At 44.5% G+C, this 27,171-nt stretch overlaps 1 protein-coding gene across 2 annotated transcripts in view; it reads right to left on the bottom strand.

Annotated features, from left to right (window-relative positions):
* The window catches only part of LOC119461383 (acetyl-CoA acetyltransferase A, mitochondrial-like), a 41,385-nt gene extending 14,214 nt beyond the window's left edge, over nt 1–27,171 (bottom strand). The window contains exons 1-9 of one of the 2 annotated variants that reach the window (XM_037722678.2): nt 27,018–27,171; nt 19,867–19,923; nt 18,993–19,110; nt 11,998–12,093; nt 6,613–6,713; nt 4,971–5,063; nt 4,143–4,193; nt 3,838–3,939; nt 747–894 (exon numbers count right to left, since the gene is read on the bottom strand). In XM_037722678.2, the coding sequence (XP_037578606.1) occupies nt 747–894; nt 3,838–3,939; nt 4,143–4,193; nt 4,971–5,063; nt 6,613–6,713; nt 11,998–12,093; nt 18,993–19,110; nt 19,867–19,923; nt 27,018–27,053 (802 nt within the window). In that variant the 5' untranslated portion in view covers nt 27,054–27,171. Of the gene's footprint in view, nt 1–746; nt 895–3,837; nt 3,940–4,142; nt 4,194–4,970; nt 5,064–6,612; nt 6,714–11,997; nt 12,094–18,992; nt 19,111–19,866; nt 19,924–22,029; nt 22,245–27,017 lie in introns of those variants that run through there. The other variant, XM_037722680.2, reaches the window with a different exon arrangement.

Raw genomic sequence — 27,171 nt, 5'->3', positions numbered from 1 at the left:
ATTGCTCCATATTTACTTATGATGTGCTCACGCAAACAAGCAGCAAGCATGTTGCACTATCATGTCAGCTAAGTAGAACTTGTTTGCAACTACTCAACTGTGCCAAATGATGTGCCATGTTTAGTGTAGCATCGTCTTGAATCCAAAAGACACAGGCAGAGTGCACTTCTGGGAGTACGAGATGCCATGCTGGACAGTGACTGTTGCGAAGAAAAACGCGATCATTTGGCTATCACACTGCAGTAGACTTTTGTTATGTTGCCAGGGGATGAAGATTTGGCGGATGCATTGGCTGTACTTTAGTTTCCGTTTAGACAGCATGACAATGGTCGAGATATGGGCCGCAATTTTGGAGCGATGCCTTCCGCTTGATTCTTTGTTACTCTGATCATCCACTGTTCACGGCAAGGCAACCACACTAATAATGCAGGCAGAGCGTTGTCTTGACTAATGAAACGTGAAAAGGAATAGCAAAAGAGAAGGCATCGCCGCAAAATCGAGGCCACGGAGTGCCCAACCAAGTAGCAAGTGATATTCTGCGTGATTAGCACAGGCCGAATCAACAAGCAACAGCATTCCTGCCACAGTGATAAGACAGCATGCTTGGTACTGTGCCAAGAATGCAGTTGCTCGTAGACGTTGATGCGTCTTGCACTTATCACATATAACACTGCAGCAACACATGGTCACTAGGAACGATGACATATATAAATATGCTTGGAATAAAACGGGCAACAGTTACACACCACCATCCTTGAGGAAGACAGTTGGCACACTGCCAAATTTTTCAAAGTTGGCCCGCGTGTACTCCTCATCTTCAGCTACGACCACATCTGGCTTGCCACGCTTGCCCTGGATTGTCACTGGCACTATTTCCTTGGCTAGGATGCCTTCCTGTAAACCATAAATAACACAATGTTAAACAGCTTTTGCTTGTGATGACTGCTCCAGCGAAGAGTAACACTGAATGGATATTTAATGAAGGTGCTGAACAGGTCAAGCAACATTATTTGGTTAAAAAACATAACTGGAAGAAATAGAAAGCAAAGCAGATAAACATAGGAATGGAAGACGGGAAGAAAAGAAAATAGAACCCAGAACAGAGAGGTAACTGACCGAGTCTAAAGTTACTAGATATTTTACAACCTGCACGTGTTCCTCCAAGTTCACAACACTTTTGACTTGCTTCAGCCAGTGTGGAAGAATCATTTTTCTAAACTTCGTCCTGCTGGCTTCAAACAGCGTTTTAACTTTGCGACTCAATCATCTTTAACAACATAGCATTACAAATGCAACAAATCTCAAAGCACTATGCATGTGTCCAAAGGCTAATTGTCTTGATGCATTTAAAAAAATATTACTTGGAAATTTAGAAAAATAAAGCTCTATAATGTCACAAAAATGTTTGAAGCCACAAGCACGAGATCAGACAAATCTGTGTACTAACCATCGTTGTCATATAGCTGAATGAATGCAGCACCACAGTTGCCTGCAATGCTTGTAGAATGCTATGGTTTCATTCACCACAATTCAAAGAAAGCAACAGCAGCTGCGCCCAGGCAATGAGCCTGCAATGCAGTAGAGCGCAGTTGCACGGCTACCAATGCTGGTATACGCCGACACTATTATCAAAGACAAGTGGTCAAAAAGTGCAACCTTTTTTACAATTTGCTACTTTCAGTTTAGAGAAGGAGCTGCTAGCGTATCAATTAAAAAAGAAGAGAAATGACACTAATCCTCGACTTGGGTGTCAGTGGCCCTCGCACCTCAGCGTTGGTGTACCCTGGTGTAAGGCAGGAAATCAAACTCAGAGGTGCGAGTGAACGGAACTGGTGGGAAATCGCCACGCACAAAGGAGTGTGCGAGCGAGCGACGCGCAGTCCCCAAGTGGAATGCACACCTTACGCGCCCCTACGCCGCTGATGTGAGGGCACCCAACGAGCGCCGGTGCACAGCTGTCATCCCTCAGCTGTGTCAGGCAGGCGTTCACTTTGTGTCTGGTGGTGTGTAGCTCTAATTAGCTTGTTTTATTTTAATCAGTAATGAGCAGGTACCCCTGGTCTAAGTGTGATGTCGCTTCTGGTCGTGGGAGTTTGTACACTCTGACCTGCACTGATGCGGCAGGTATCTAGAGTGCACGATCGTGTGCTTTGGACTTTCCTTTATCGTTTCTAATTATTTCTGACACTTAATTAGCTTTTACTAAACCCGTGCTTCGATGCCATAACTACAGTCGAATCTCGATAATTCGAACTCAAAGGGGCCTGAAAACTTGTTCTAATTAAAACGGACTTATTTTTGAAGTATTCGTGCACCATAGCACGACGTATGAACGGTGCGAGTCGTGAAATATCGCAGCACGCAAGCACATGGTGAGCGAGAGCCACGAAACTGCTCACGTCGGCCAACGCTCGCTTCCCGATAACGATAGAAAATGAAAATTCAGGGAGTGGGTGGCGACCCCACAGCGACAGGCGCGCACAGAGACCGTTGAGATGAGAAAGAGGGTAGCAGGGAGGCGGATTTGGACTTGGCATCACCGTCGCTTCGGTGGCTCCCCTCGCGGAGCTCCCTCTTTAATTCCTTGTAGCCCCCTCACCTTCGACCGTCTCCGAGCGCATCCAGCACCAGCCTGGCCGAGACGTCAACATGTACACGTGTGTTCCGGCGCAATGCAGTAACGACGACCTTGCCATTTGAGAGTGAAATTTCCGCCGTGTTTTTTTCTTCATTTCTTTCACTCTTTCCTTTTTTTCCGCGCGGCGTTCAGGGGTCTCACTTAAGCTTTTGCTCTATGGCGGTGTCGGAGCAATGCCAGTCGGAGGCGCCCGCCACGTGACTTGGCGCGCTGCTGAGAGCACTGTTGGTGCGCAGTCGCAAATGCTTTCAAATTAACCGTCGCAAATGATTTCGCGTTCGAATTACTGGGCGTTTTCACCCATTCGAATACACATAACTTTGACGGGACCACAGCGTCAGTTTGAATTAAGCGTGTTTGAATTAACGATACCTGACTATCATCAACAATAGGTGGAACCATCAATTTCTACTCATTTTTATTTACAATTTTTTTTTAAATTTTTGTCCCACCTCTAACAACTAGAAATCGATCCCAAACCTGAAGTTGTTGCTCAAGTGCCACTAAAACCTGTTCTTTCAACACGTTTTGATGGTCGAATCCCCACAGATGTACAGGTGGAGTCACAATTATAGAACAGTGCACTATAAGGTGTTTGATTTTAGGCGTCCTCATACCATATTTACCAAAGTCTAACGCACACCCAATTCCTGCACGAAAAAAAAAAAAAAAAAATATTCCAACGCGCATGTGACTGAAAGAAAAAAAGTCTGAACTGTATCCAACAGAGCAGTTCAAGCCCAGTCAATTCAAATGACGAGATTTTGAATTATCAGGATTTTTTTGTAATCAGACAGTGACTGTAGATACTGCAAGTCTATAAAACTTATTTTCTCACACAGTGCCATTTCAAAAACAACAAAAACGATGTTATCATTATTTGCCTTTTCGGACTTCTTGTGACCTTGTCCAAAATATCAGTTGGCGACTAATCACTTTCAAGCGCACATCATACCAAGTGACTAATAACAGCAACATTGAAATGTGACAAGCTCATGTCGTTCGGTTTTAGTAGGACGCAGAGAATGATGTCACTGGTCCTGTGGATCACCGAACATCTGTTTCTCTGCCAGAGATCTATTACCACCAGGCTAGGTAAAAATAGCCTAGTGTACTCAACATCCTGGCTTCAAATTCCCTGCTGAATACAAATCACATTAACAGTTCTTACTATGGTCTGAAAGTATACCACATATTACCTTTGCAGCTGCTGCACTCCTCTTGTAGCTGTCAATGGCAAAGTTGTCCTGATCTTGCCGTGACACCTCGTACTTTTTTGCTGTTTGTTCAGCACAAGCTCCCTGAAAAAGCAAGAACTTTCTACTTGTACCACAAGTCAAGAGAGGATCCCAGATGGAAATAGCAAATCAGCACAGTCAGATACTATCTAGCAAAGGCAACTGCTCATAGAAATCACTGCCCAATTTATACATCACACCAGCCTTATTTGTATATCAAATGCAAGCTTTTAACAGCTTCGAGGACCAAGAAAATTACTACGCACCATGTGAATCTTGTCATACGCATCTGTCAGGCCATCAAACACTATGCCATCCTGAAATCAAAATGAAATCGTGAGACATGTTATCCCTAGTTGAGGGTATATGAATAGTGGATCACATGAACTAATGGATAAGCCGAGGTTGTGGCAAACAGTAGTTTCTTTTTTACTCGGTGCACAGTGGTCGAGGATGAAGAGCACCGTCTACATCGGGATGAGTGGCGACCTGGCAACACTGGCTAAAAAATAATTGGGATGTCTCAGATGAAGGCGCAAGGCCTTCGCAGCTGCGATTGCTAATCAGTCACGAGATGACGAGAATTGCAGCTTTTGTGCAAAATAGAAACAGGATTTGCCGATTCATTTGGTAAATAAAAGTGTGTTGACGTAGTAAGCACTTGTTCATTGTTTTCGTGATACCCTTGATAATTCGACATTCGGTTAATTCGGACATTTTATGGGGGGGTCCCATGAAATCCAAGTTAACGAGGTTCTACTGCACATCTTTTTAATGAAACCCATTTCGTACATTTCATAATTTTCGCTACACTTTTCTTAGTAGATGGAAGCGCGTTTTCACAAACTTGGATCAATTTTATCCCATAACCTTGATTTTGGCAAGGCATCTTTTTTATTATGAGTTACATAATAAACTTTTATATGTGAAGTGTATTCATTTTGGTTTTTGGTTATGTATTACATATATTGAGTGTAGTAGTTCCTTCAGAAAAAAAATCTGGTGTAACCTACAAAAAACACCTATTTTCCCCATGGTAGGGAAAGAGTTAATGGGTAATACAGTTATCAATAACCGCAACTACGACCACTCACCTGCAAGTGAACCCCTCCGTATGGCGTTTCCCCTCTGGCCATGTAGTAAGGAACGTTGGACATGCTCTCCATGCCACCAGCAACCATGATCTCCTGAAAAAGCAAGACACAGACGGTGAACAACAGAAGGGGAACTTGCCCACTACTGCAATGTCGAAGACAAGCAGCGCATGTCGTTCGGTTTTAGTAGGACGCAGCAAAAGACGTTGCTGGTCCTGTGGATCACCGAACTCCTGTTTCTCTGCCAGCGATTTATTACCACCAGGCAAGGTGAAAGCAAGCCTGGTGTACTCAACACCCTGGCGTCAAATCATCAGATCAGGCCTAACTGAAGGCAATCAAGTGACTACCCTGACAATCTAAGCTGGTGCGCCACTGAATCATGTGCACAAGCATCCTACTCAAGACGCATTACAACTGAACTGACCCACCTCCAAAATAAAAGTAGGTTTCCCAAACTCTAAAACTGGTTTTATGGTACAGAATTTATATACATTAGACTTGTGAGCCTCTGCTAAAATATCAAATTCTAAACAGATTCAACAAAATCCCATCCACTCCCCACGATGGTGTGCGAACCCAGCCAAGTTATTCACTGTTGTATAGGATAGCACAATAAGAAAGGGAACAGTCCTTACATCAAAACTGATGCACCTTCTTCCAAATAAACATTTTACTACTACTGCTATTATTCACCCAATTTTATTGCCTGCAAGACACAATGGCACTACAATGAAACATGTGTATTCAAGCTTTTAAGTACAAGGAAGCTGTACTTTGAACTGCGTTACGCTTAAATAAACAAAAAAATCAATTGTTGCATGCAACTCCCCAAAACTACACAGTGGGTTATGAGGTATTCATTAGTGGAGGCCTCCGTATTAATTTTGACCAAGTAGTTCCTTTTTAACCCTTTGAGGGTCAAATTATTTAGCGAAGACCGTGCGCCCCTGTTGTCAAAGTAGGAAATGATTGAAAACTCAATATGGCAAAAATTCATTTCTAAGCCATTAGGCCCAATGCTTAGGACTGACCAACACTGCTTTGCTGGTTGTCGGCAATGAAAGTTATGGTTTGGTACCAAGTTTTTAGTGGCCACGATGCTTTCAGAAAGCTGAAAAACCAACTCCCCAACGAAAGCAAGAGTACGGGGACAGCCTGATTGGCCCCAATTCGTTACACAGCCACCATTTTTTTTAAAGACACTATGGGCACATATACCACCCAGGAAATTGGGCGAGATGCCATTCGAAACTATGGTCGCCATTACATATTGGTTCAATGATGGAGGAGTAAAAGAATTTCTTCCCCCACAAGTTCTTCACCCCCATTTGAACATCCCTGTGGTGGTGCCACAGGGATGTTCAAATAATCAAGCAGCTGCAAAAGTTGGTCGTCAACTGTAAACAAATTTTTCTGGCTTTTCTTGGCTGTGAGTCAGGTGACTTGCTCACCTCTGCACGTCAAAGGATGTGTTGGGTGAAGGTTTCCTTTTCTTGGCCACGAAAGCTACAAGTTAATGCATGCAACAAGCACCAACTTTGTTAAATTGAAGTGTGGAACAAAACTGCTGTATTACAGGGCAAACAAGATTGCAGTGCCACTGAAGTGTGCAGGCTGATCAGACGTGCAAGAACATTACCTGAGATCCACACATTAGGCTTTGGGCTGCCAGCATTATTGCCTTCATACCAGACGCACAGACTTTGTTAACTGTGGTGCATGGCGTAGACTGCGAGAGACCTGCAATGAGCATAATTGAGCACACAATGACTACAAAACAACATCTCCATAGCTTTGGTTACAGAAGCAAAACCCAATCACAATTGCTGCACCAACTCAAGCATGCAGACAGCCACCCACGTGGTCATAGGATGGAAATAATGAGCCCACAAGGCAATAATGCTTTAGCTGCTTTATTTTCTACTACCACAGTGGCCATAACTATATTCTGCTGAGTACAAAGAAGTGGGTTCAATTGCCAACGAACTGTCACATTATTCCGATGGGGGTGGAATGCAAATGTGTATGCAAATAATTCGTTGCCGAGAAAAAACAAGACTGAAGAACAGCACAATTCTACAATTCAAATTGCAGACTACACAAAGGGTCTCCAACGCAATAGCACCAGTGATCTCAAAGGTGATCCTCTGCTAGGAAGGAGCTACAGCATAGTTCAGCCAGAGGCCCACAGGTAGTGTGAAGTAAGATTTTTCCATTTTTAAGACATCAGCTCCACATGCCTTTCTAAGAAATTGTAAGGCCTAACGTCTCAAGCTACAGAGCAGGCTATGCGGAACATTGCAGTAGAGAACCAGTTGATTTTTTTAACCACCCAGGGTTGTTTAAAACATTACAGAAAAATAATAAATCAGCTTAGACAGATAAGTATTGTCTCAAAACCCTACTATACCATTGTTTTTTTTTAAAAGAGGCTGACTACACTAGAACCTTGTTCATATGAACAACCCGAAGTCACTAAAACATTTGGCAGACTCAACTGTTGTTGACAGCAACAGTAAAACCTCGATAATTCGAACTCGGTTAATTCGAAATTTCGGTTAATTCGAAGAATTTGAACGGTCCCGTCATTCTCAATGCAAATTCTACCGGATAATTTGAATGGCCCGCGCGGCTCTATTCGGATAATTCGATGTTTCCGGCTAGTAGCAACGTGCGGCGGTTAGGTTAGGGCGCTCCGTACAGTCGCCAACCGATTTTCCGAGCTCGTGGGGACTGAAAAATAGTCCGGAAAACTCGTTCGGCCGAAAAAGAAAGTCATTAGTGCGGCTTAAAAAAAATCTTTAATAATGACCTGCCTCATACTACGCTTGGAGAGGATCGACTTGCTTCGATTTGCGCAGCAATGACGTCGTCTCCGTGTACAGTCGACACGAACGCCACCGCGTTGGCGATCTCCGCCAACGGAGTTCGCCATTGAGATCCAAGGAACGAGCTTCGCACCGCTTAGCTCTCGCGAAGGTGCAGGAGGTAACGTGGCGTGTACACCTGCTCGGTGTACACGCCACGTTCAAAATAGCAACCGAAACTTGAGAGAGAGAAAAAGAAAACTCGCTGAATTAACACGCGTGGTGTCAGCGCGCACGAGCGAGCGCGGCCGCCGCAGCCCACAGCGAGCGAAGGTTCGTGCGGTCTATCGCTGCAACGTAAACTGAGCGCCGAGAGCACAGCCCATACGAAAGGTCAGAGCCGTCTGGAGATCGCTTTCAAGATACGCTGCGCGCGAGAAACCGCTCCGGGCCTCCGGCGCTAAGTACGCAGTTGTTAGAAGAGTAAAAGTCGCCCCCCCCCCCCTCCCTACCTCCCATACCCCCACGGCCTTTCGCACGAGGGAGGAAGTCGCGTTACGCTCCGCCGTGCGTTCGCTCTCCATGAAAGCGCGCGTCCCCGCGCGATGTCACTCGCACATACGGTGGGCGCGCGGCGATGATTTTATCGCCCTTGGACTTTGTATGGATCCTCAGGGCGGCGGCGCCGACGGCGAAAATCCGCTTGAAATGTCCATATAATTGCTGTCGCAATAAAAAAAAAATCCCACAATAAATGGTTACAACGATGGCATGGCTTCCGAGACTGGAGGATTAGCGCGCGTTCCAATCTTGGAGGCTATACAGCGAGCCACTGGAATTTAAGCCAGTGCAAAATCCAACATGGCGGCCTCCAAGATTGGGTAGCGCGGCTCGGAAAGAGCGATTTAGTCCGCAAAATCGAACTTTGGGGTCTCAATTCGTCCGAAAAATTAGGTGCGAAAATGCATGAACTCAATGGGAACCCTGATGGTGCATTTTTGAAGTCCGGAATATCCAGCAAGTTCAAATTTTTGGAGTCAAGCACCACCACGCCCGCTTTCGCGGCAGTTATCGATTCCGTGAACATTGTGCGCAACTTTGTTGAGTGCAGTGCGGGTGATATTTGTATGCTACGTTTTTTGAGCCAGCTGGAGAGCATGGCACTAGGGGCGGCGAACCAGCGCGCCAAGTAATCCCGCATCGGTGATTATTTTGAGTAATTTTTCTCGGACATGGAAAATAAAGGTGATTTCTTTTTGCGGCAAGTTCTGGCTTGTTTTCTTTGTTTTATTATTCATTTCGGTTAATTCGAAAATCCGCTTAATTCGAAGAATTTTCGCGGTCCGGCGACCTTCGAATTATCGAGGTTTTACTGTAATGCGAATTTGCGCTAACACAGAACACATGCCCAGCTGGTGGTGCCTGAACGGCCTGAGACATTCATTGTCTTTCTGGCAGCTTCCGCAAGCTTAATTTTAAGACATCAGCTCCACATACCTTTCTAAGAAATTGTAAGGCCTAACGTCTCAAGCTACAGAGCAGGCTATGCGGAACATTGCAGTAGAGAACCAGTTGATTTTTTTAACCACCCAGGGTTGTTTAAAACATTACAGAAAAATAATAAATCAGCTTAGACCGATAAGTATTGTCTCAAAACCCTACTATACCATTGTTTTTTTTTTTAAAGAGGCTGACTACACTAGAACCTTGTTCATATGAACAACCCGAAGTCACTAAAACATTTGGCAGACTCAACTGTTGTTGACAGCAACATAATGCGAATTTGCGCTAACACAGAACACACGCCCAGCTGGTGGTGCCTGAACGGCCTGAGACATTCATTGTCTTTCTGGCAGCTTCCGCAAGCTTAATGTTTGCGCTCCTTGAATTCAGCCCGAGTCACCAACTTTTTCGGGTAGGGCATTTCAGCGAGAATCGTTTCGGCACGAGACACGTCGAGCTAGTGGGGCTCAGGGACCCGAGACTGGCTTAATATAAATTCAGTAAGTTATGGAGTCTCATGTGCCAAAACCACAATTTCATTGAGGCACACCTTGGTGGGGGACTCCAGATTCATTTGGTCCTCCTGGGGTTCTTAAACACAACGGGCACTCAATACACGTTAACGCACGCGCTCTTGCATTTCGACCTCATGCTTAGCTAGAAGTGTAACCCCATAGCCACTAAGCCACCACGGCAGGCAAGACACTGACATGTTCCTACTGCATGTTTTAAAGCGGCAAAAGGAAACGGGCATGAAGTCGAGCTTGTGGGCAACGCGGCAAAACATGACGCTCATTCACACTGCCTGCAGCACAAAACTGTGGCGCATGCATTTGTGGTGTCCTATTGAAAGCGTGCAGTACACACTTCCAGTGGCACTATGTGCTGTGAAACATATGTGAAGACGCTTATAGCAATAGGGTTGGTGGCAGTAGCTGTGAATGCAACGACCTTCAAGGAGATTCACCGGTATCTGAAGAGAAAGAATGAGTGCACGCCAGTTCCACGTGACGCGAGAGAGTACTGTTGGAAAGCTGCTGTGCCGGGCAGCTACCACCCTCAGTCGTGTGCACCTTGCACCTTTTCTTGTTTGCAAGCCAGAAAACGTATTGTGTATATTTTTATGTATAGCGTCATTTTTCTCTCAATCGCGAACGTTGCCACCAGGAAATCGTATGAAACGGGATCGATCCGTATGAACGAGGTTCTACTGTACAACAGAAAATGAAGGACAGTTTCGTTTTTTGAACTACACCTTAAAATCTCGACACTGGTTTGCAAATGCGATGTCACATCTTTTATTTGGGCTGTTGCTGTTAAGTAAATGTTCCTGAAACCTACAAATTTCAGTCTCTGGAGCTTTTAGAACAGAATGTAGTCTATATTTACACATAAAAATTTAACTAGGCATGCGCAGACGCCATCAATACCCATGTCACGTGCCCGGTGATTTCTTCTTTTTCTACATCTGGAGCACATCCACTGAGTGGTAAACTGGCGTTTTCAAAATAGCATCTGTTGGAGACTACGCAGTTATCACTGGCCCATCTTCCAGAAAATGAGGCATTGCTTCGTCTTTTCCCGACATGATGGTTCAGACACTGAGGTACACCTCCTTTCAACACCTCCAACAGAAAATGAGGCATTGCTTCGTCTTTTCCCGACATGATGGTTCAGACACTGAGGTACACCTCCTTTCAGGAAGCGAAGATAAAACATGATGACCGAGGTCAGCGTATCGTCCCGAAAAACATTACGCAGAATCGTATCATAGAGGTTCCACTGTAGTGTGTCCGAAATACTACGAAACAAGGTCAGCGGTGCCTTTTATGTAATCTCATCAGTACGATGGTGCTTCAGCCAAGTACAGCATGTAGTTCGGTCTTAGTAGGACACAGCAGATGGCAGCCTTACTGTTCCTGTGGAAACCGAACCCAAATTTTTCTACCAGGGATTAATAACCACCAGGCTAGAAAAAGGCTAAGCCTGAGGTACTCAACACCCTGGACAGGGGTCAAATCAATTCACTGTACACTTGTCCCATCCCTAACACATTTCTTTAATAAAGCAATAGTTCTACTGTTTTACATGCTCCCAGCTGTAATGCATCCTTACTGAACTGAATCACTGGAAAAAAAATAAACAAAGCTGCACTGCTTTTGTAACATTCTAAGCTGCACAATGGACTATGTGAGGAACAGTAGCGGAAGGGGCTCTGGCATGGCACTTTGTTTTGCTTTTTTTTTTTTTGTAATGCATTTCACCTGTTGGAATGCGGCTGGAGAAGCCGGGAGTCAAACCCACAACCTCACGCTCGGCAGCACGCCATAGCCACTGAGCCACCATGGTAGCTCAGTGCCAGGCTCCAAGTCAATTTTGACTGCATGGGCCAAAGTAATAATGTGCGCCTGAACAAAATATTTGTGCATACCTCAAACCAGCAACTTCATGCTTGGAAACAGGGAGAGCTGATGTTAAGCTTTCTCTCAATTCACAGCTGAATATCTTAATTCTTCTGGTCATGACTGCTGTAAAAGGGGGCCTGAGCCTTTGTCAAGTGAACTGGTTTTCACTTTTTGATCAGGCCTCCCTCCATTTCTTTATGGAAAAATAAACCTGATTTGATTTGATATCACAAAACCAGGTACTATCACTGATGTCTGTTGACCAGATATTGCCACCATCATCATGAATATAAGTTAAAGAATACTTGCCTGCTCCCAAAGCCGCTTGCCTCGCTGGTGCCTGTCCGGCCCCGGCAGACACCACATTGCCCATGAAGACTTCCTGAACATCTTCACTCTTGATTCCTGTGGCAAGTAAGCAAAAATAAGAAAAAGAAAAGGGCACCCATTAGCAAAAGAGTCATTAAGGTATACTACATGAAGCCAGGAAAGCAGAGGGGAAATTAACTGATTCTTAATTGAAATGTATAAACACCTAATAACAAAAAAAAAAAGGAAAATAAGGAAGATGAAACTCTGCCAGTGGGATCCAAACACACATTTTCCATATGTGTGTGGTGCCCTACCATTGAGCTGCCACAGCCTGTGCCTGTGGCACACATGCATTTGTGTACTAAATCTAGCCCTGGAAGTATTAGCCAGTGCTATTCATGGACAAGGCAAAGCAAATATAGAACAGCAGATGTGAATGAGTTAACAATAATATACAGACAAGGATCCTTAAGTCAAAGACTGCGACCGGACCCTCACCATGTATGTTAACCTGGGAGCAGGCAACTGGCCAATAAGCCATCGAATGCTACCCCATGGCGGCCAGGTTGTAAATGTTGAGGCTAGAACGAACGAGCAAGAATAAGGGGAACCAAGGTGCTAGATATATTTTTTAACAACAACATGAAGTAAACACGCAAAGCCAGAGAAAGCACAAGGTAAATTAATTTTTAACTGAAATATAGCACAATAAGAAGGGAAATAGTAGTGGATGAGAAGACTAGCCGCAAGTGGGAGCTGAATTTGCCTCTTCCGCATTAACTGTGCGATGCTAAACTTGAGCTGCCATGGCGGAAATCCTCCCCATTAACTTTCTAGATTATTTGAGCATGCATACTAAAATAGACCTACGTGTGTTAGCCACCAGTACTCACGGCCATGACAGTGATATGCTTTTAACCGCAGACGCCATGCAGCAAGAGAACTTAGGAGCAAGTAACTTGTCAAAAACATGGTACAGTAAAACTTCATTAATTCAGAAAACAGGAACCTCGTCCTCTGGTCCCAGAAGACGTATGCATTTTTCAATGCAACTAAACTTTCGTTAATTCGGACGTATTTAGCCACACATCGGTGAATTCGAACATCTCTCGGAGCTTGGCAAGCGCAAAGTGCTGCAAATGTGCAACACAAAAGAGCCGAAACGGCGCTAGTGTCCAACCAAAAGAGACCGACAAATTCCACATTGCCATAGTCACGAGCAGTAATCATATGTGAATGGTAGCCACACCATTCTTCGCGGTCGACACATGGTTTCTAACTGAGCAGTCGCCATTGATAATCAGGTCGATGACGTCCGCAGTTGAATTCTAGTTTCGTTCCGACTCGGGGAATAGCTGTCAAGAATTAAGAGCACCCGCTACATCGCAATGGACGGATGATCAGTTGGTGAAGGAGTCAAAGCCTTTGCCGCTGCAAGTGCTCATCAGTCACGAGATGAAAACTGCAGCTTCCGCACTGCCTTTGAGCAAAATAGAAACGGGGTTTGCAGATTCAGTAACTACAATCGTGTTGACGTAAGCATTTGTCTTGTTTTCTTGATGCTCTCGATAATTCAACAATTGGACATTTTTTCTGTTCCACGAAATCCGAATTAACGAGGTTTTCTTTTTGGGGTTTAGGTGCCAAAAGCAGTTCTCATTAACTAGGTTTTACTATACCTGTAGTGTTTTGTGTGGGTTCAACTCCCAACCCACAGGAAGTTCCATTTCGTCTAGCATTTTCGTTTCAAAACCACATTTATTTTCCCTGTGCTCTCCTCAACCTTAAAGCCTGTTAGCTCTATGTGCTATATAGTACTACCAACAACTTTTCAAGAGATCACGCCCATACGTTTCAAGCTTTCTACTCGCTTCAACGTACCAATGCACACTTCCTTTATTCAGAGTGCTGGTGCTCACTTTTGCCCTGGCTTATTGACAGATAGGGTCTCAGGTGGGAGGATGAGCATTACCTCAACAGCAACAAATTCTAACCGGGAGAGGTACTGCACTGAAGACTATAGTATATGTGATAATATCAATTGAACATACTGCTGCCTATGGTCTCTTCATTATTCATTCAGAGTCCAGCAGCGCAACTAAGGCATTACTGCGGTGGGCAACTGTTCCTAAAACAAGTCAACATACTTGCAGTACACAAATTCTACTGACAAATTATTTCAGTCGTCAATGGCTTAACATTACACGCATTATCCTTGCGTGATGAAACTCCAGATTTATTGTGGTACACATATTGAATGCAAAAGCTTAAGGCACAGATTCTAACATCACATCATTGCTCGAGAGAAATTAACAGATCTTCCTTCATTTTCGTAACGCTGAAACACCAGTTGTATTTCCGCAGGACAAACCTTCCAGCGACACATTGTATAAGTTCAAGAGCATCCATATATGCACTGTGAAAAGGATTCCGATACAGGACATGTGAATACTAGGACAGGTATATGCTTTAAATTGCACTGTAAAAAAAAAAAAAAAAAACATGAGGGCGCCCGGCCCTTTCAACTGAAGGCTTATTATGTTCTGACCATAATAGGCATTCAGACACCCACACTATATTTCTTAGTTACTGGTTGTACAAGAAAGATTTACTGGTTAATTTTAAATTTTCCTTGTAAAAAATGTGTGAACTCGGGCGAGGCACAAAATTACCTATTTCAATTAAAACAAGCGTACCAAGCCAGCTGCCGTTTGGGGCTTTTGAACACAGCCAAATACTCTAGAATTAACATGGGTAATTGGAGATCGCTGGGAGAGGTCACTACCCTGCGGTGGACTAGAACTACGCTAGCTCAGGCTATACTGTAGTAAAATACTCAATATGAATGTTGACTGCAGATTGTTTACAGCCTGCTGTGCAGTGTTAAAATTCAAATTTTATCTAAATAACTTGTCGACTCTAGAAAGCTAAAAACAGACATAGGGCACAAATGCATTTCTCATGATGAATTTGCATGTCGCTAATATTTTCAAAAAGCTTGTCTTGGCTTTATGTGTTTAAACAAAGATGACCAGATATACACGAACGGGTATGCCAGATCAGATACTATCTAGCAAAGGCATAGCACACCGCATTGTGCTCACAGCCTCCCAAGTATGCATCACTTCTGGCAACCGAACTGTTTTCAGGATGGTCATAATGTATTAACCTAAAACTGAGCTATGAGGAATGCTACAGCAGAATGCTTACAACTGATCTTGCGACACTGGTGCTCTCTATTGTGCACTAAAATCTCAATGTGCGGGTACTTTGCATTCCACTCAGCATGCGGCCACTGTTTAAATATTGAGCATGAAGCCTTGTGCTTGTCAAGAACAATATTGCAATGGTGGCAAGTAGCGCACACTTCTACACTTCTCATATACATGTAATACAGTAGTGAAAAAAATGACATTACGCTTTTTGCTTGGAAAATGCACCTGCAAATAAAGACGCACTAAAGAGAAAATAAGTTTAGACTGATAGAGTGTTCTTTAACAACTATATTCCATAATTTCACAATAAGTTTATCAGAGTAAGGAACATAAATGAAAGCTCAATTTTTTCTTTCCACGGAATCATCTGGCACACCAATACTTTGTTTTTGTATTGGCCATTGTACCTCCTGTAGATGTACTCGAAATGTCATTAAGCCTTTGGACCTTTTAGAATACCATGCAGTCCATTTTTATATATAAAAAGTTAAACCCAGGCAGATGACGCCATAATTAACACCTCAATAATTTGGGGCCAAAACGTTTAAAACAGCATTTCCACAAGTCTTGTTTTGCTAGTGTTATGGCTCATAAAGCCTCCTCAGTATAAAAACGGCTATTTTTTTTGTATGTGTTTTGTAGCAACAGCTACATTACGCCAGGCTTTCGCCTCTTCGCCGTCGCCACACTTTGACGTCACACCACGGCCCTCGATTCTCCAGCAACTCGGCTCGTCGCGGCCACCACTACCGCCGTTGGGCGCCCGCCGCGCCCTCTGTGTGACGTCACACCACGGGCCTCAATTCTCCAGCAACTCGGCTCGTCGCAGTCGCTGCGCGGCCACCACTCCTGCCGTTAGTTGACCACAACGTCTCTCCTTTCTCAGTCTAGTAGGAAACCACTAAGTTTAATAACATGTAGTGCTACAAGCGAAGCCTAAGCGCAGCTGGGGGTCTGTAGCTATCGCTACTACTAGGTTTAACCAGAGCTAAACCACAGCCAATTTTTTTTTGTGGTATTGAATAAATGTAATTTACTAACAAAGCTCAAATTCTCTTTATTGTCCCTTTAAAACACTATCAGTATGTGTAGATCTTTTTTCAATATTATCTTACAATATGCGCACTTCCACCATTAAGGGGGGGACAACAATGAACAAGATTTTAACGGCACCGCCGCTGTTACTTTATGTTGCTCAGTGTTCCCTACATTCTTAGATTTGTGGACTGGTGTACTGCCGAGTGTTTTTTTTTTCTCCCTTTCTGTCACATTACATCATCTACTATGCTTGGAGCAGCATGCAAAGCTACTTTCTAGGCTAACCTCACCAGTTATTAAACTTCCACTATGTGTCACACAGTGACAGTCAAGAACGAATTTCTTCATACATGCTTGATAGCGCTGACATCTTTCTGGCACTGCCATGTTCCCCACAGGGAGAATGTATGTCTGAAATCTTGGATGTTGAAAGCATTAGCCAGACTTTTTTTTGTTGTGACTGCAGGTGCGAAATGGCATCAACAGAAGAAACCACTGCCGCCATTTTGATTACACCGTAGCCTCGAACCAGCATTCTTGCACGTTTACAATGTGGTAGGATACATGATGCACGTAATTTGCTGGTAGTTTTAAAGCGCCAGCTTTCCTGAATTTACTCTTCTGAAGCTCAGAAAACTGAAGAAAAATTTGTCAGCCCTTCCAGTCCATGAAGATGGTTAACCAGCAAAGCTGAAACATGCGGCCCCGGTGTATATCCCTGGGTTAATCCCGAGGGTTCAGTAAAGTATTTCTCAATTGAAATTGCACACGTTTGGCTGCAATGGAGAAAACGATATCACTGACGGTATGTATGCTCACAGTATGTCGTTGTCGCATGCTTTCAATGTCTCGAGTTTGCTCGGCGGTGTGGTTAGCAGCATTCGCCCGCCATTGCCATTTGCGATTCTTCGAAATTAAATTGCTTCTTTGGAACTAGATCTGTCCATTACATAAGACAATGAATGACTCATACTCCTTAAGCAATGACTTATACCCCCATAAATGTGGCCTCCGCATTACGACGACCGAAGAGAAGCTAAATTCTACGATGAAATGATCAGCGGCAATGCAGCCAGCTGTAAAAGAAGATGACAACTGAGCCAATGCAGATGTGGATAGTTTTCTGTGAACAGGCGATTTCGCCTAGCCCTATACAATTTCACCTAAACATACAGTGTAGACCGCTTATAACGTAAGTCGCCGGAGTCGCGAATATCCGCACTATAACCAAAGCAACAATTTTCAACGCCCGCACATATACAAAACATGAGCACCGAGCCGCCACGCATATGCGACAGTCGAGGAATGCGGCTAGAACGTTTGCATCAATTTACAGTCGAATCTCGTTAATTCGAACCAAATCAAGTGGCGGCGCCTCCGACCGGCATTGCTCCGGCACTGCCATAGAGTAAAAGCTTAGGAGAGACCCCTCAATGTCTCGCGCGAACTAAACAAGAAAAAAAAAAAAAAAAAATGCGGCGGAAATTTCACCCTCTCTCAAATGGCAAGGTCGCCGATTATGCTTCCTCTACTTTCTAGTGACGTGTTGACCTTGCACGCTGCGGCTACAACGCAGAGGGAAGCAGCAGCGCTGTCCCAGTTCTTGAAGTTTGTCAAGTTCAGTCTTCAACTGTTCTAGAATACATTGTAACCAAACTTTACGAAGGAACAGTTAACTAGGCCCAAGCAGCCACAATCAACAACCATGACACCACGGAGAGCTGGTGCGGAAACTCCCAAGGCAGCAGCGCTACCCGTCTTTCGGTTTAGAGTCTCTGCTGCTTTACCAAGTCTATTCTCACAGTATGAGGGACCTGGGTGTTTCTTTTTTTTTTTATTATGGTGAATAACTTTCTAATGCACCTGAAATTATTTTTTTTTTGAAAACTCAATATTTCGGACAATTCGATTTTGTTCCATGAATCATAATCAGTGGTGCAAGCATGTAATGTTCTTTATCCCATAACTGATGTGCACTCTCAAAACAAGGCGTAAGGCAAGGCTGCTCACTCCATGCACATTCAATCTGTTTACCACACTCTGGCACCCAATCAACATGTGCACGTTTGTAAAGCCCAAGGCTTAACTCTACGGCCTCAAATTCTTTTGAAAACAAACTCATATGGTGACACGAAAAGTAGGCAGCAACCGAAATAAGTAGTGGAGATTGCTTACTATAGAGCATGACACACTAGCCCGTTATGAGTAAACTACTGTATTGATCCGACAGTCGCAGAGCCAGCATGGCCACCTAACCCATTGCAGCTTTATGGTTGGGACATAAAAATAGATTTGAATTCTGTCGGGTGTCATAATGACCATATCACTAGCTGTAATGCCATGAACAAATGCGGCCAATGAATGCAGCGGCATCACGCTTTGTATTACATGGTAGCTTCTTAACTTCTGCAATGCTGAAACTGCTATGGCACAATTAGGGGAAAAAGAAAAATAAAATCCTTGGTGCAGTATGGAGCAGCTAATTCCAGTCAGCATAGATTGGTACAGCATTCCGACCACTGCCCATCCCATTTGGATCATTTCTGTGTGAATGGTGAATGCAGAGTGCTCAGTCAGGCAAGCAGTGCTTGTGTTTGGGCAGCAGCTGGTCTCGTAAAACAGCAGATGAAAGCTTTTGGCACCAACAAACCCTGGTGGGCCATTAGATCAGTGCTTCTCCATTTAACTGTCTAGACACTTGGCATCAATAGAGTTCAACAAAGGATGTGCATCTCTCACCTGCTCTCTCGATTGCCCCTTTAATCGCTACAGAACCAAGTCTTGTCGCCGCAACAGAAGCCAAAGAACTTCGAAATGAACCAATTGGCGTCCTAGCAAAGGAGGCTATAACCACTTCCTGCAATAAAAAGAACACACTTTCTTCAGCCATGTATGCAGGGCATACTTAAAAAACTGCCTAAAATACTTCATTGGATGTGAAGTGAATGTGCATGCAGACCTATCGATGAAAGAGGCTAACATCAGTTCTTACTTTATGCAAGTATGTAGTACAAAAAAAAAAAACAATTAAATTATGGGGTTTTACGTGCCAAAACCATTATCTGATTACGAGACGCCGTAGTGGGGGACTCCGGAAATTTGGACCACCTGGAGTTCTTTAACGTGCACCTAAATCTAAGTACACGGGTGCTTTCGCATTTCGCCCCCATCGAAATGTGGCCGCCGTGGCCAGAGTTCCATCCCGCGACCTCGTACTCAGCAGCCCAACACCATAGCCAGTAACCAAACAAGCAACCTCATATTGCGACATAATTTAGCAGAGCTTGGTTCTCATTTGACTGCAACTTTGTTTATTTAAATGCTAGAGGAGTTTGAAAAGCACTTTTATACAACTGTGCACTACAGCTAGCTTGTAATCCTAAAATTGTGGTGCAAAGTAATATTCAATCTTAAGCCCTCGCAGCACGCCAAGTGTGACCAAAGCCGAGGCTGTTCAGGATTGCCATCAAGCAAATTTTTCTTTCAAGTAAATAAATGCAGCAAGAGTAATATCCTTGCATTGTCAACCACAATCAAGCTTCCTTAGGTCCACTGATACCAGCGTGACGTCACCTATGCCTGTTAGCCCTCCAAGAAGGACTCGAATACTTACATTTAATGTATGTGTAGTGCCGTTGCTGTACATCCTATGTAACAGAACAGTAGGAAGCTGAAAAAGACAAAAACAGCATAAAGACTCACGAAATGTGTGCTGTGCATGTTCTCAGAAGTCATCTCAGAGACATGATCATAAGCACAATGAGTACCTTTGGATGTTTTAAGACATTCCCACCTCCAGTAAAGTCAGAGACAAATCTTGAAAGTGGACATGTATACTTGTGCCAGCAAACGAGCCATATCTGATCTGCCCATTACTTCCTTCTTATTCAAGCAGGAACCTTCCTAAACCCTTATCTTGGAAGTTGTTAGTGAGGTTTGTTGCTCTTTCCTCGTTAGAAGTGCAAGCAGTGCTAGTCTCCCGATGCTTGAAGGGGCTTATCGGTAGGTATGTACAGGGTCGTCCACTCTTAGTACGAACACAGCGCAGCGCAGGCCGCACTTCGCGGAGCGCCAGCGCACACGGCCGCATCAAAGCTAAGCGGCGCAGGTGCACAAGGGCTTGCAGGTGGGGCTTTGTGTCGCTTTAGCAGACGACACGAAGCCCTGCCTTCAATTCCCTATGCACCTGCGCCGCTTAGCTTCGATGCGGGGCCGCGCCGTGTGCGCTGGCGCACCGCAGAGCGCGGCCATGCTGTGCAGTGTTCGTACTAAGAGTGGACGACCCTGTACGTTATGTATGCGTGCCCATGCATTGCTGATCACCAGGCGAGGAGTCCCTCCCCCTGACTAAGACCTGGGTGCAAGCAACACAAGGACCTGTTGATGGGCAGCCAGGCTTTAGTTGGCGGGTCAGCCTCAGCAGACTGCTGAGGCTGACTCATCTGCTCTCGCATTGCAGAGTTGCCATAATGAATGTACAGGAGGTCCGGATGACTTATCACTTCTTTAGGGCATCTAGGATTTAAGTTCCATTAGCTATCATCTTCACATCTACTGATTATGTGCGTGCATGGTGTATGTTAGTAGCATGTTCATTGCTGCATCATTAGGGCGCTACTTCCTTGTGTCCATGCAATTCATAAAGAAACAATATTCAAGTACAGCAGCAGACCAAAAAGGAGGCACAGCATCCTCTTGTGAAAGTGGTACATGCTGCATTCTTTACTTGTCACTGACCAGAAGCAGCTGTTAGGAGAACAAGGCAGATTTTACGACAGTGCAGGCACACACAATGCTGCCATCTAATCCGGCTGTACTAGACAGATACCCATCTGGGCTTAGTCAATTATGAAAAGCTACTTGCAGCGTTTTGCTGCAAAGAAGAGTCATTCATCATTCGTTTAAAACTAAACATGCTGCCAGGTTAACCTTCCCTCTTCATATCCTATCAAACACACAGGCATGTCACAACCAACAAGCCAGAAGTCAACTGCAGAACACAACTATGCATAAGGCTGCCATGTGGTCCAGTCACGGCACTGCTTAAATGAGGATCTGTATTACTGCCCGAGAAAATGCACCCGTCACATGGCACTCCATGCCCTTTTCAAAGACGATTCTAGTGCACTTATGTCTTGCACCACCACGCTATTATTGTGCAAGACGATCTGCAGACTGAATCATGTCGTTCGGCTTTGGTAGGGCCCAGCGTTTGTAGCAATCACTGGCCCTTTGGACAACCGAACCACCTTAATATGGCCAAGGCTTAACCGACACTGAACCACATAAGGCTTAGTGTCATGAAATCAACGCCCTGGCTCAGGCGACATTGAACAATGCGGGATTTTTTAAGCCCGAAACAACGGCAAAGAGGCGACCGAATGACCGCAACGACTTCGTGCACGCCCATCACACGAGGCTAGAATAAAACACTCGGCAACCCTAGAAGTCTGAATATCGCATCAAGCATGGCAAAATATTTTAAAAAGCATTGGCACTTGTCGGCGGAGCACAGTGCATGAAGGAGGGATCGATCTAATCGAGGGCACAGCCAATAAACGAGAAAGGAGCGGCGCGAAATGCTACCACGTGGCAACACAATGGGGAAAAAAAAATACCCTAAAATTGCAGCCTTTAGCCCCTTACCGCCGGCTTACGTGGACACGTTGAGACAAAGTACCAACATATTAAGCGTCACGATCACGGAACAAGCTGCGTCATTACAAAACCGACAATGATGGGGCAAGAGTCCTAGGCAAAGTGCAGGCCAACTTACCACGTGGGGCCCCTAGTGAACCTTCAGCAAGAATTTTTGGTAATGGCGACGCCACGTATCGGAAGCAGGCACAACGACGGCCTGCTCCTCCCTCCGCCAGCGACATATCAAGCTGCATTTCCCTACAATTCATCACGTTGGGAATACAAAGCTAAAAAGAAATCGCCGCGCGACGTCCACTCCCCACAGTGCTATCTCTTGCAATGTGGCGCAAGCCCGCGCAGAGAGCAAACGGTCTTTAGACGGCTTCTGCTCTGCCTTCTTTCGCGGCTTTGGATTCGCGCTCGCCGCTTACCGTTGCCAGACAGCGATCTTGACACCGCTAAAAACGGCCGTACGCGCCGTACGAGTACGCGGCTCGTTCGCTTGAATAGAGCGGGAGCATAAAGAAAATAATGAGAGAGAGAGAGAGAGAAAAAAACGCTAATGGTCATGCGATGTTTATAAATGAAACAATGGCACGCTGAAATAATCATATATTCGATACAATCGTACGAAATGAGACAATGACGCCAGGGAAAGCATAGTGAAAGTTATTTGTTATGTTTAATTCAAATTTAGAAATAAGTAAATTACAATAAAGCCATTTCTATATTTGAAATGAATTAATAAAGCATAATGGCAGTCAATTGTTTAATTGAAATGTAGAAATAATGTAAATGACTGTTCACCTTATCATTGCTACATTTCAATTAAACATAACCATTAACTTTCCCTACGCATTCCACGGCTTCACTGTCATTTTGTACGAATGTTACTAACAAAAAATTGAGCTCTTCGGTTCCTTCTATCCTTGCTCATTTGACACAATGCCGTATTGCTCTACCAACGAGCTTGTCAACGATGGGCATTAATGTGCAGAGGCTTCTGCCACCTATATAAGCAAGATAAGCAAGTCTAACTTGCGTGACCATCTAGAACTTTCCTAGCTGGATTAATTATTTGAGTAGCAGAAGATGCAAAAGTAGTACATTATCTTAACACCATTAAAGTTATTGTTAATTAGGCAACTTCTCCATTTATTTTTTTCTTCTGTACCCAATTTATAAAAACCTTTGCCATCCTAACTGTGGGGCAAGTGCTGGCAAAATTCTTATGCTAGACCCACCGGCTAAGTCACTAGTACAAAATAACTCTCACAATATTACCAGTCCCTATCCATAAATACAATTTAAGGCTGTCTCAAAGCCTTTGCATGCCAGGCATGTGAACGATTCGCTTTTGAGGCCTACCAGCCTTTGGTTCTCCCCATTTCTTATCCAGTCTTTCACTCAACTATTATTGCTGCTGCTGCTTTTGTTATCCTGAGTACCTGTGGCACATATCCATAGTGGGGGATTGACTATGAATACCTTAGTGCTTTGTCATTTCGTTTAATGTCACCATCATTATCACTGTCACATTCATTTCCTTGTTGGGCAATGCTTCCCTTAGGACTTGCACTTCATCAATGTTTCAGCGACAGCAAACAATGCCCCCCCACAAAGCGCTTTTAACACAATTAAATCACTTTGAATATGGCAATCAATTTTGTGGTAACCTGCAAAGTGAAGGACATTCTATGAAAAAAAAAAATTATCAAACTACAAAGGTAGCACGTGGGTGTTTCAAAGTTTTGCTGGCCAGGATTAATTCTTCCTACAAAGTTTTCTTTGTAAAAAACCAATAGATTTCTTTTGTAGGCTCATGCTGGTGTCAGGTGGACAACAATTTTCCCCTTGAAGAAGAAACATTGACAAAAGGTAAAAATTGTCATACACCCGACTACAGCATGAAAGTACAAAGGAAACCCGTACAGATTTCTCCGAAAGAAAGCTCCACAGTTGAGCAAACATCTGTCCTGATGCAGGAATCAAACCTGGGACCAACGCCTTTCCAGGGTGGTCAATTTACCATCTGAAATAACCAGGAGGCTAGCCTATCGTCAAGCGAGGCTGAATTAGTTGACAAGCGGAAGCAGAGGGACACCGAATATGACAAATCCGTTCTGCAAAGCCCACAATGTGAAGGATTTCAACTGCAATGTCTGCGAAGTTCAGTGAACCAGATTTTAGGACGTGGATTTTTATACAGACTTGCACGAAAGCTTCTGCTTGGTTTGAGTTACTTCAAGACAAGCCCTGGCACCTATATAGCCTTGCTCCGAGAGAACAATCTGCCCGTTAGCCCAGATTCACTGGACAACCTCATGTCTAGGCACTCAAGAACAACTAAATTTGCAGTTTTAGGGGCGAAGCTCCTTAAGGCGGCACCCGTTCGTCCCTCGTCGTAGTAGTAGTGTGTAACCAGTCTGAGAAAAATGAGAAAAAAAATTCCGAAATTTCGAACCAGGGACCCCTCGCTTCCGAGCGCGCGGCGTTAGCCCACTACGCCACGAAGCACACATAGACACAAGCACCACGATGGCAATAAATACCCAACATTAACGAAAGGCCGCGTTTCTAGCGCGTTTCTAACACGTTTGTGCTAGCGCGTTACGGCCCGTGTAAGAAGCTGGTGTAAGACGCTGTGGCCTCTCCACCTTACCTTCAACGCGTTTCGAACGCGCTGCCCAAGGCGGTGGCAAGTCAAGTTCAAGTCGAGGAGCGTTTATGAATACGGGGGGTATACTCTCTCAGCAGTCATGCGATGGCGTCGGCAAACGCGGTGCACGTTCCGGCATGTGTAAATGGCTACGTAAGACGCTGTGGCCGCTCCCCCTTACTAGAGAGTACTGCACGTCTCTAACGCGTTTGTGCTAGCGTCCCCTTAAGCGGGAGATCCGATGATTCCCTCCGGAGCTTCGCCCACTCATCATCATTCACCCCGTGGATATGCTGTGATATTTTTATCTTTGTAAATGTGACTATATCGTTTGAGAGACCGCGAAATCAACGATACCTCTAAAGAAATGAGCGAGAGTCTTCTGAGCAAACATCAAGCGTATTAATGCCTCATATATAAACATCGGGCTTTAATTAAGTAGTAATTTTTCTTTCTTTTTTTAACGTTAACAACAGCTGCTCTTCTTTATTCGCTTCTCGTTCCATGTTCCCTGCGTACAGATAGCTTAGACGATAATATGTGACCATGAGAGCGAGAGAGAGAGAGGTGTGAAGTTTCAAGTGCTGCACGACCAGCACGCTGGTGAGCGCGACACGCTCGAAAAATAGACGTTCGCGAGCTGTCGGTGCCAGACAACGTGGGTGCCCCCGAAGATGGAAGGGAGGGCAAGATGAATACGGTGCGGTCACTGCTAGAAGTTAAACTTAGTCTCAACGCGTAGCGTTGCTGCACTAAAAGGTAGTCTGCGATGGACATCAAGCCTTCTTTTTTCTTTTAGACCAACTTCTTTTTTTTCAAGCCACCGTGAATAGTATTTTTTTACTGTCTTCGAATTTTAAATAGTGTAATTTTTTTTAGTAAAGCACAGCGCAGCGGGGCATTGTGCCCTTGCGCCCTCTTGCCGTCTTCCCTGTGTAGTTTCCAGCGCGCTAGCGGAAATGAATGGAGAGAGAAAACCACTGATCGATCCGATAACCATGTTGAACTTCACCTGTGCTTGAAAGATTCGAGAAATGATTGCGGCAGGAGATTCGCGAGGTGATGTCATTCTATGATCAGTCGGCAAACTGTTTCACGGCCTCTCTAACACCTACCAAGAAAAGCTTTCTTTTCCTGGTGTGGCTGGTCACATTCATGTCACCAACCTGATGTATGTATGGTACGGCAAATACCTTTACTTCCATTATTTGAACTGTGAGCACAGTTGCTTTTTGCTTTCAATCTTACATTAGCATGTAACCAAGCTAACACAGAGTGTGCACTTAGTAATGTGGTACACCTCCATTTTATTTTTATTACTAGTGCCATTGTAGCGATCACATAAGCTGTACTTTGCTTGAACTAAAGAACACAAATCAATCTTTTTAAATGCTTTACACCCGTTTTTCCCAAGGTTTTGGAAGTAGAGAAAACATTTGGCACTGAATGCAATGTTCTAACGCAATGTTCTTGTAGCACATATATTATATCAGAAAAATTTACCATTTCCAAATCACAGCTCCTTGCACGCTAAAGTGGGATATGAAAGAGCTTTTTATTATTTTTACCTAAAAATAAATTTAGCACAGTACAACCTTCATGTCACCTAACCTGTATCTGAGCCATCCATAAAAATGACCCGTAAAAGCACAAGTGTGTGTTATTGTCAGTTAGGAATAAGTTGAAGTCTATTATGGGATAGCAGTTTATATAAACAGGGATAAACTGCCTCAGAAAGAATGGCTGAACCAGGAATACCCCGGAATTGCCCCAATATACAGTCGCAAATTCATGAATATTCCGCAAGGAGAAACGTGGAGTAGGTCATCCTGATTATGTCAGTGACCCCCGCTCCTGGCACGACGCGACCGCCGATGAACTTGACACTGAAATCGCACAACGAAACTTTTTTTTTTAGCTCTACCTCGACAGTACGGTACCGACATACCTTGAAGAAACGGCAACGTTTTCTCTTCGACGCGCTGTGGGATGAGACGTCCGTTCAAGTGATGTCGCTCAGGAAGGAGCGTAGAGAGCAAAAAACGCCAAGGAACGAGGAAGAGCTAAACTGTGCATTTCTTTTATGTTTGTTTGTCTGGCACATAGGCGAGAGGAAGGTATACAAAAACCCCAACCGCCGACGTAAACCGGTTTCCTCGTGTGCTCCCAGAGCTCCCGACGAAGCACATGCCACCGGCAGCGCCACGCCAGCCGCCGCTCCGACGATGTTTGTCGCATACGATGTGGTGCAACGTTATGCATATGCTGATTCACGATTTGTCGTTGACAAATGATCCCAAGCATACGCCGATAATGACGGCGAAATGTTAAGTACGGCAGCAGCGGAGAAGCATAACGTATGCCGACATCGATGGACCGAGATGAGCAAGTGCGAGAAAAAGAAAAGCATAGATACCGTTTGAGCAACGCAGGCAAACCACAAGAGACAAGAGAAAATTCCTCACCTTTCTGCTACACCTCCCCGTCACGAACAGAGCCATAATGCATTCAAAACAATACAAAGAAATCACGCCACAATTATGTACAAGAACTCGCCACTGTCAGACGATAGGCCGATGGTGCTCCTTTTCCCCTAGGCCTAGCACGCTAAATATTGCA

This window comes from Dermacentor silvarum, chromosome 8 (genome assembly GCF_013339745.2).
Source record: "Dermacentor silvarum isolate Dsil-2018 chromosome 8, BIME_Dsil_1.4, whole genome shotgun sequence".
Taxonomy (NCBI): domain Eukaryota; kingdom Metazoa; phylum Arthropoda; class Arachnida; order Ixodida; family Ixodidae; genus Dermacentor; species Dermacentor silvarum.
The sequence above is the reverse complement of the archived record's forward strand: the minus strand, read 5'-3'. Positions and strand labels throughout refer to the sequence as shown.